At 55.4% G+C, this 10,135-nt stretch overlaps 1 protein-coding gene across 1 annotated transcript in view; it reads left to right on the top strand.

Annotated features, from left to right (window-relative positions):
- Positions 1-4,168: 4,168 nt before the first annotated feature.
- The window catches only part of SLC7A10 (solute carrier family 7 member 10), a 15,898-nt gene continuing 9,931 nt past the window's right edge, over positions 4,169-10,135 (top strand). Inside the window, exon 1 of the mRNA XM_052656739.1 lies at positions 4,169-4,328. Within this exon, the coding sequence (XP_052512699.1) occupies positions 4,178-4,328 (151 nt within the window). The 5' untranslated portion in view covers positions 4,169-4,177. The remainder of the gene's footprint in view (positions 4,329-10,135) is intronic.

The following is a 10,135-nucleotide window of genomic DNA, read 5'->3' as shown; positions in this document are numbered from 1 at the left end:
CATTTTGTGACCCCAAGGATTGCAACCCACCAGACTCCTCTGTCCATGGAACTTTCAAGCAAGAACACTAGAGTGGATTACCATTTCCTTCTCCAGGGGAACTTCCCAACCCAGGGATGGAACAAACCTGCGTCTCTTGCGTCTCCTGCATTGGCAGGCAGATTCTTTACCAGCTGAGCCACCGGGGAAGCCCATAGCAGTTTAGAAATACTGCCAAAAAGGCTTCCAAGCTGGTGTACCAAGGCACACTCCCTCCACATCCTTGGCGACAGTGGTGTTTACTTTTAAGCACTGTGATGGACGTGCAGTGGTAGCTCATTCTGGTTTTAATTTGCATTTCCCTCATGACTAATGAGATTGAACACCTGTTCAAGAGTTTACCAGCTATTTGGACATCCTCCCTTGTGAAGCACCTACATAAGAAGTCTTTTTCCTACTAATCTGTAGGTTTTTTAAGATACAAGTCCCTAATCAGATGTATGTACTGAAATAACTTCTCTCAAACGTGGCTTACTTTTCCCTCTCTTAGTCATGACTTTTGATTAACAGAAGTTTTTATTTTTTAAGGAGTCAAATATATCACTCGTTTACTGACCTTGCTTTTTGTGTCCTGGGTAAGGCAATGAATCTATTCTTTCCCCTAAGTCTTCTTTTAGCAGCCTGGTTGCTTTACCTTTCACGAGTTCATTCAGCTTTCATGCGCACATCCATGGACTTGGTTTTAGGGTATAGTGTCAGGCAGAGATGAAGGGGTTTTTTTGTTTGTTTTCCAATATGGACACTTCATTGATTCAGCACCATTTTATGAAAAGTCTGTCCCACTTCTCTCCCCTGCTGTGTGATGTCAACTTTGTGGTAACAAAACAGGAGTCCAAAAATGAATGAGTCTGTTTCTCATTTTCTATTCTGCCCCTAGTTGATTTGTTTATCCTTGCACCTGTCTTCCTAACTGCAGTGTAAGTCCTCCAGCTTTGTTCTTCTTCATCTATGTTTTAAAATCAGCCACTTTGCTAAATTACCTGATTAACCTTGAGTTATAAACATAAATGTTTTGTATAATATAAATGTTTTTGGATTTTCTATCCAACAGTGTTACATATAAATGACAGTTGTATGTTTTCCTTTCCTATCTTCATACCTTTTTTATTCTCTTCAGGTTGGCTTCTTTCACTTAATAACATGCATTTAAGTTTTCTCCATGTTTCTTCATGGCTGATAGTGCATTTCTTTTTAGTGCTAAGTATTATTCTCTTAAGGGATTCCCTGGTGGTTCAGACAGTAAAGAATCTACCTACAGTACAGGAGATTTGGGTTTGATCCCTGGGTTGGGAAGATTCCTTGGAGAAGGGCATGGAAACCCACTCCAGTATTCTTGCCTGGAGAATCCTATTGACATAGGAGCCTGGTGGGCTACAATCCATGGGGTCGCAAAGAGTCAGACACAACTGAGTGACTAAGCACAGCACACATTATTCTATCATTCTAAACTGCAGATGTACCATTCACCTACTGAAGGACATCTAGATTACTTCCAAGTTTTGACAATTCTGAATAAAGCTGCTATAAACATCCATCTGAAGATTTTTGTGTGGACGTGAGTTTTCAACTCCTTTGGGTAAATACCAAGGAGCACGATTGCTGAGTTGTATGATAAGAGTATGTTAGTTTTTTTAAAAAACTGCCAAACTATCTTCCAAAGTGGCTGTACCATTTTGCATCCCCACCAGCAACCAGTAAGAGTTACTGTAGCTACACATCCTCGACAGCATTTGGTGTTGTCAGTATTTCAGATTTTAGTCATTAAAAGGTTGTGTCTTATCACTTCTTTTTCTTGCCTTATTGCACTGGGAGGACCACCCTCCCAGTACTATATAGAAAAGAGTGCTAACTAACATTCCTTCTCATCTCCAGTCTCAGTGAGAAAGCAATCATTTCACCGTTGAGCACGAAGTTACTGAATGGGTTTTGTTTGTTGTTTTCTGTATCTTGGAGGGTTTGGTAAGATACCTTTATCAAACTGAGAAATCTCCTTACTATTTCTAATTTGCTAACAGTTTTTTTGGTTTGTTTAAATCGTGGAAGACTGTTTTCTGAATCTTTTGCGAACATCCTATGATTTTATTTTTTCCTCCTGTTAATGTGGGGCCTTATATACCTCTTGTCATTTGGATGGTAAACCAATCTTGCCAACTTTTTTTCCCATCAGGGTTTGCAAGTTCTGGTGTATTCCACTAAAATGACCTCCTGAACTGTGGCCCTGGAAAACAAAATGCAAACTCCATTCTGCGCAGTGCCCTAGGGTCAACCCCCCTCCACCTCCTGAAACACCGACTCCACATTTCAAGGACCATGAGAGGCTCACCTTGGAAAACCACAGGCCCCTGGCCCGTGAGGCTCATGCCAACCCTGGAGGGACCCTCTCCCAACAGACTTTATCGTTGCAAGGGCAGCTGGGTGCGGAGAGTCGAACAGGTCAGACCCCAGCCCCCATCACCCGCGACAATTAAAAAGTCCCAGAGCTCGCGCCGCTTGCCCTCACCCCACCGCCCGCGCGAGGCTCCTTTAAGAGAGTCCGCGCTGAACGCGTCTCTGGGGCGGGAGGCTGAGGGCGCCAAGAATGCGGGACTCCGACGGGAGCGCGAGGGCTGAAGCCCCGCCGGGCGGCCTCCCCCTCCGCGTCCCGCCAGGGTCGTCCCACGCCTACTCCCAGGTCCCCACCCCCAGCTTCGAAGGTCCCCCTCGCCTGCAACCCCGGTGCACCGCCACGCTGGCAGCCCGACGCTCCGCGCGCAGCCCAGCACCGGGCCAGACCCCGCCCCACCCCCGTCCGCCCGTCGGAGGCCGCGGGCGGGGGGAACGCAGGTCGCCCGGCGCGGCTCATCCACATTCAGGGGACAGCGCGTCGCGGCGGCCGCCAGGAAGGGACAAAGGCTGTTCCGCCGCCGGCCGCACCGTGCCAGACTCTCCCCTCCCGCCGCCCTGGTGGCTCCCGACGCGGCCCCCCTCGTGTCTGCTCCGCCGGGCCGGGCTACGCAGTCCTGACGGCTTCCGGGAGGAGGAGGCCAGCGGCAACCTCCCTTGGACTCTGCACACCCGACCCCCGCCTGTGACCCCAGAGGCCAGGGCCCCCTTCTCCACGTCTCCGGGGCAGTTGAGCTGGCCTCGTCTCCTGGTGCTGGCTGGACTGCGCGGGGCCTTCGCCAGAGACCCGAGTTCTGGTGCACCGAGCCCCAGTTCTCACCTGTGGCCAGGCGTCTGAGGATAGAACCTGCCAGGCTCAGCGCAGAGCCGGGCTGGGCGGAGAGCGAGGGAGGGTGGGGTTTTGAGCCCAAGCCCTTCCAGGCCCCCCACGAGGCACTGGGTCCCCTCTGGATGGCCCTTGAGGGCTCCAAAGTCTTCACCCCGACCCCGTCTCCCCAGACTTTTGATGGCGTGGGCTTAGGGTCTCCTGACCCCTTCGAGGGGATCCCGGACACAACCTATACCCCTCGGAGAACTGTAACTCCTACACCCTCCACCCAGCGTCTGTCAGGAGGCCAAGGCGGCAATGGGAAAGGGTTTGCACCTCGGCGCAAGCCACTCGGTCAGCTCCCTTTTCTATCCCGGGAGCTCAGCGTCCACCCGGAGAATGGGCCCAACCTCCATCCCTCTCCTGGCACTCGCGCTCTAGGAGCCCGTGCCAGGATGTAAGGGGTCCGGCAGCGCTGGCGCACAGGGGATCTCAGCACACAGACGGCTATGATGGTGGCCAGCTTCCTTCAGTCTCCTTGAGGGCAGGGACGGTCCTGCCTTTGAGCCCTGCTCCCCAGGAATGGCTGTAACTCAGGCAGCGGGAAGACCCACTTCTTAAGCCTTCTTGGGTCTGGGAAGTTCTTCCTAAGTCTGCCCCAAGTCCTCTCCTTCTTTCCAGGCCCGGGATGGGACGGGGAGAGCCACGGGGAGGGGGGGAGAGTTCCCTTTAAGGAAGGTGGGGGAGGGGGCTGCCGGCCGGTCCTCGTTCCGCCCCTCCCTGGCCCCCGCCGCCGGGGCTCAGGGCCCGGGCCCCGCGCCCGCGCATGCGCCCGCCTGTGGGCGCGGTCCCGGCTGCGAGGGCGGCGCGCACCGACAGCCGGACGGACAGGCGGCCGGTCGGACCGACGGGGCAGCGCGGGCAGCGGGGACGCGGCGGGACAGCGACATGGCCGGCCACACGCAGCAGCCGAGCGGGCGCGGGAACCCGGGCCCTGCGCCCTCGCCCTCCCCCGGCCGGGGTCCCGGCCCGGGCGCCTCGGAGCGGGTGGCGCTCAAGAAGGAGATCGGGCTGGTGAGCGCCTGTACCATCATCGTCGGTGAGCGGGACCGGGGCGGGCGGGTGCCTGGGGCGGTGGGGCCTGAGGCGGACAGCGGCTTGGGACAAGGAGCACCCCTCTCCGGGTGCGCCTAGCGGTCCGCGACGGTGGGCCATGGATGAAGGATGCACGCCCGCGGCACATGCGGCGTCTCCCTTCACGCACCAGCCGCAGAGTTCCCAAGTGGCCCGAACTTCAGCGCTCTAACGAGGTGCAGGTGCCATCCACCGCTGGAATCCTCCTGCCACCCTTATTTCTTTAAACTTCTGCAGGGCAGTTTCCCTCAGTCTTATCATCTCTAACATGTGGTCCTGCCTTGAGTGCAGGAACCTTGCCAAACGAGCGGACACTGTAAGCTGGCCTCCTGCTAAGGCCCCCCAAGTTCTGGGTCTTGTCGCTCCAGAAGAGTTCCTACGGTGTGCAGGGTCCAGGTGCCATAGCGTGTGAATGATTTATTCTTCCAAAGCAGGAGGGACTGTGGGTAGCCTGGACAGGTAGGAACAGCCCAGAGTGGAAATGGGTTCAGAGAATGTAATTAGTGCCAAGATTTGCAGCTGGACCCTGGTGCAGGGGGGTGGATCAGCAGTGATGGGGTGGCTGAGTTGGGGTGGGCAGACCCCGCCTGCAGAGAGGCTTCCTGGGCTGAGACCCCACTCACATCCTCTCTGGCCCAGCTTCCCCACCTGAGAATGAGTGCACACATCCTGCCCACATTATGGGGACTTCTGGGTAGGCAGAGGGCTCAGGGCCCAGTGAAAACAGTGGTGGGATTTTCTTCCTGCTGTCCCAAGTCATGAACACGGACACCTCAGGAACTGGCTAACCCAGACCTGTGTTCACACAGGGTGCCCCAGAAACCCCTGTGGGAGGAGTCTGTTCCACCTCCAGTGTCCCGGGAGACACGGGCTGGAAGGATGAATGGAGTGGACTCCGACTGCTCTCTCTTTATCACCTGCTCGTGCTTCCCATCCCCAGTCAGTGGGAGCTGCTTGTTCATCCTCGGACCCCTGGAGATGGAAAAAGCTGGGGGCTCAGGAGGACAGTCTGGGGTCTTCACTTCCTCCTCCTCTGCCTGCCCCCGCCCCCGCACTGGAGCTCCTGGGCCAAGTCTGGGGTCTAGCTCTTGGTCAACCCCCACACTCACACTGAGAGTTGCCCCAGGACACAGCCCCTGTGCAGGTACCCCTCTGTCTCACCCCCTTGCACCTGGAAAGGTGTCTTCTAGGGGCTGATCCTGACCTGGTCTGGAGCCCTTCTTGTCCTCGAGTGCCCCTGTCCGTCTGCTGAGAGGACAGGCTCCTTCCAGGGATTCAGTCAGAGTACTGGCTAGAGCTTTGCCCTGACCCACACCCTCTCCAGGAGCTGTGCCCCCAGCAAGAGGAAGCCAACACATCGTGGGTGGACCAGGGAGTCCAGAGGCTGACCAGCTACAGTGCCCAGAAGGGGCAGAGAGAGACGTGATTCTTCCTGGGCTGCCTCAGCTAAACCCAGCATCCTCAAGCATAGACCTACTCTGCCTTCTCCCCGTATCCCATCCCCACTCCCCTAAGTCAGGCAGAGGCTGCTGGCTCATCTCGCCTCCTGAGAGGGCCCTGGTGGTGATGGTGGGAGCAGATGAGGCTAACTCAGCAGGAGTTTTTCTGTGCAGCACGGGTCTGCCCTCCCAGCTTCCCCAATTCTCATGCCATTTTTGCTGTTCAGGGCCACTGTTCCCTTGGCCTCAGACCTTGAAGACTGAGCTGGGCTTTAGGAGTGACTTAGCCAAAGGTGGCAGACTCAAAAACAGAGCCCAGATGATCTAACTGCAGCCCAGGACACTCAGGGGTGGTCCTATAACCCTACTTGGGAAGTTTTGAAGGGTTTCAGCAGGTGGGAGGCTAGCCTGGGCAGAAAACAGACAAGGGGAGAATGGACCTGTTTCAGAAGGTGACAGATGAGGCAGGTGTGGGCTGAACCACTGCACCACCATCTCCCACCTGACACCCTGAAGGTCCCCCTCTTCACTGATCCAGGGGCCACATCTCCCACGTCTTATCCCACGTTCCTGCTCTGGGGAGCCTGGTCAGAGTAAAAAATATCTTCAAAGAGTCCTATTTTAGCCTAAAAAGTCTTGAGAACTTTATAGCCTTCTTCATAATCTTTCTTGTTTGTTAGCAGCTGCTCTTCTTATCTCCAAAACTTCCAAATACTCTCCCAGAAGAACCTGTAATTCTCTCCCCTTGCAGCCCCTACCTCAGGCTGAGTAGGGCTTTGGGCTGGAAAAAGACTCCACCTAAAACGTGCTTAGGACCACTGAAGCAAGCACAGCTGGAGGGGAATAGGGAGCCAGCCTGGAGGAAAAAGAGTCCTCTGGGGCCGGAGCTGTGCAAGACATCACTACATCCATCTATTCAGAAAACCACGCCTGGCTACATTATGAAAACACAGTCTCCCTTTGTCTCACGTGATTGCCCACCTTGCAAGATGGGGATTTTCATACCACTTTGTAGATATGGAAACTGCTGTTGAAAGTTAAATGATCCTGCTGCAAGGGGTGGACTTGATATTTGGAACCAGAATTGGATTCCTCTCCCAGTCCAGCGCACTTCTTCACACTGCTCTGGTGCAGGGCAAAATCAGAGCCAGATTCAGAGCCCATGGATAGGGGAAGGTTGAGGATTAAGCTGGGAGCTCATCCAACCAAGATTTACTGAACTCCTCACTCTACTATAAATAGACAAACAGGTGGATAGAGAAATCTCCTGTGACTCCTCACCCCCACCCAAGGCTGTATGTACAGGATCCCTTGTCCTGACTCAGGGACCACAAACAGCTACCTCCCCAATTCATGCCCAAGGAGGGACTGTGCCCAGGTTCAGCAGAGTGAGAACCACCTGGGTCTGCTGACCAGGCTGTCCTGGCCTCCACTGTCTTCCTTTGACCCAAATATCCAGCCTATGTTTGTGGATCAGGCTCAAGTGTGTTCTGGGGCTCTGGGGTCTCCTTTCTGAACCCCATCTCCTTAGGAGCCAGTACCTATGCATCCAGCTGTAGCCAGGTCCCTCCATTGTCTCCAGGGCTGGAGATTCTGGGCTGCTCAGGATAGCCCTCTTCAGAACCCTCGCCCACCAGCCTGTCTTTGCTTCACCATAGCCCCAATTTGCAGATGAGGGAAATAGGGACCTGAGGCTGCCACCAGCCCAGGGTCAGATGCTTTTGGTGTGCTCTGGAACACCCTTGGGGGCTGAGGCAGCTCCAGCCACAAGGGTGGGGCTGGCCAGCACTGGTCATGTTCATGTATCTATTCAACAGTTAGGTACCAAACAGTGCAGGGCCCTGTTCTAGATGCTGGAGGCACAACAGGGAACAGGACAGACAAATCCCTGTCCTCCTGGAGCTGACGTTCCAGCATGAGAAGTCGAAGAGCAAACAAGATAAGCCGGCTGAGTGTTTAGCTGACGGGGTCATGATTACGTGCTAAGGTGAGAAGATGATAGAGAGAGGTTTATAGATAGGAGATGAGTCAGGCATGGGATGGGGTCCAGTCTGTGTGGGTCTTGCAGCCACAGTAAGGACGTTGCCTCTTTTTCTTTGTCAGATGGGAGCCCGAGGAGGGTTTTGAGCAGAAGAGGGATGGCGTGGGGTGGAGTAGGAAGGAATAGAACAGGATGGCATGGCATGACATGGCCTGGGGCTTACTGTGGGGGAGAGGCTGTGGGCAACAGGGGCTGAAGCCAGAAGCCCAGTCAGGAGTCACCAGGGTAAGAGATAATGGTGGCAGACAGCAGGGTGATGCTAATGGAGGTGCTGAGAGGAGGTTCAGTCCTGGGCATGTCTAGAAGATTGAGCCAAAGGACTTGTGATGAACTGGATGAAGGATATGGCCGAGTAGAGTCTAGGTGATAGCGGATTGGAGCCTGAGCAGCTGGGGGCCTGGTTTGCCATTCATTGATTTGGGAAGACTGTGAGATGAGTAGGTCCAGGGAAGAGAGTTATGTCCTTCTGCTCATCACTCTTTCAAAAGGAAAGTGGGTCAGTCTGGTGGTACACACTGGCTGATTGGCAATTTCAGGCATGTCTTGGAAATGTCCCTGCTCACCTCCCTGGAGTTTTGCCACGACTTCAGCGGGCACCTGTGTCCCCCAGAGGGGTCCCTGACATGTGCTCACCACCAGGACACTGGGAGGCAGAGGCTTCACCCAGAGCAATAGCAAGGCCCCCAAAGCGGGGCTCTGGCTGCTGACCCCAGGGTGTTGAGGTCCCCAGGGGCTCAGGTCTCCATAGGCCAGCTTGGGTGGCTGGGTGTCTCCAAAGTAGACAGCAATAAGGACTACCCATAAACACTTCCCAGGACCTCTGAGGTAGCAGACGGGATGAGTACGGACCCACATCACTCCCCCGTCTCCCCATCTTACAGATGAGAAGGTTCAGAGAGTGGAGCAGTTGTCCACAGCCCCCCACCACGAGGGACCTAGGGTTTGAATTCAGATTTAGGGGTTCTCAACTAGTCGTTGGCCCTGCCCATGGTCCCAGGACATTTGGGACTTACCAGCAGGAATTTTGAGTTCTTCCCTGGAAATCTCACAGGTCACATCCTAATGGGGAGGTGCTGGGACTCATTGCCCAGTGCAAGGGAAGGAGGCCTGGCCCATCACCAGTCCCTGACAGGGCCCAGGAGCCCCGGAGCTGTTCTCTGTCAGGCCAGCAGGCCAGTGTGGCAGAAGGAGGCCCCGTCATAGCCATGCTCACTGAAAAGACGGGCATATGTAAGAGGACCTAGGCCCTAGGCCTTTTAGGGGGCTCAAACTCCTCATCTCAGCAGGTCACAGCATAGTCCCTGCCCTCTGGGAATGCAGGGTCCACCCAGGATGGAAAATAAAGTAATCACTTCCTGGTCATCCTCCAGGCACCATGGGAGAGGAGGAGGGGCCATATTATAGAGATCATGGTGGGAGATCAGGGAGGGCTTCCTGGAGGTGGTATTGCTTCTCGGAGGCCAGTGAGCTGGGAAGAGACCTGCCACAGGGGAGGACAGAGGGCCCTGAGCAGGCCGTGTTTCCTCTGGCAGCTGTGCAGGACACATCCATCCTGCCCAGCAGTACCTCTGCCAAAGTCAGGGTTGCCCCAGCCCTCTGCTGCCCCCCGAACCCCATGGCCCTTCCTGGCAGAAGGGGAACCTGAGGCTTAAAGGGGGCAGCACAGGCCTGAGGTCACACAGCTGACTCCTGTTCAGGGATGGGGTGGTGGTGACAGGACCACCCCGACCCCTCCCTGAATCAGACTCTGCACATTCCCCCCACACACACCCAGGGCAGCCAGCCCCTTCCACCGGCACGACCTTCGTGGTCTACCCCGGCGACCTCCATAGTCGGCCACTGCCTCCCAGAAATAGGTCAGCACGCACTGCAGCAGCCGGGGGAACAATGGCCCTTTCTTCATTCCTCCACGGAGCCGGGTAAGCCCCATCAGGCCAAACATCTTAATGTGATAAAAACCACCCAGCTCGGGCTGAGGGAAGAGGGCTGGGAGGATACTGGAGGGGGGGCCCATGGTCGGGGGGACTCATCCTCACCACCCTCCTGGGAGCTCTGGCCCTGCTGAGGACCCATGGGGACCGCAGAGCAGCCGTCCCATTGGGTGGATGGGAATATGGAGGCCTCGGAACACACATTCCTCTAGCCCATTGAGACAGCTGACCAGGTGCTCAGCAGTATCCCCCAGCCCATCCCACCTTCCATGGTCCCACCCTTCCTCCGCTTCCTCCAGAGCAGGATCCCTCAAAGGTTGGACTTGTCCACTGTGCTGTGCTCACTCAGTCCTGTCCAACT

This window comes from Budorcas taxicolor, chromosome 18 (genome assembly GCF_023091745.1).
Source record: "Budorcas taxicolor isolate Tak-1 chromosome 18, Takin1.1, whole genome shotgun sequence".
In the NCBI taxonomy this organism is placed as follows: Eukaryota; Metazoa; Chordata; class Mammalia; order Artiodactyla; family Bovidae; genus Budorcas; species Budorcas taxicolor.
This window is presented reverse-complemented; position numbering and strand designations above follow the sequence as displayed.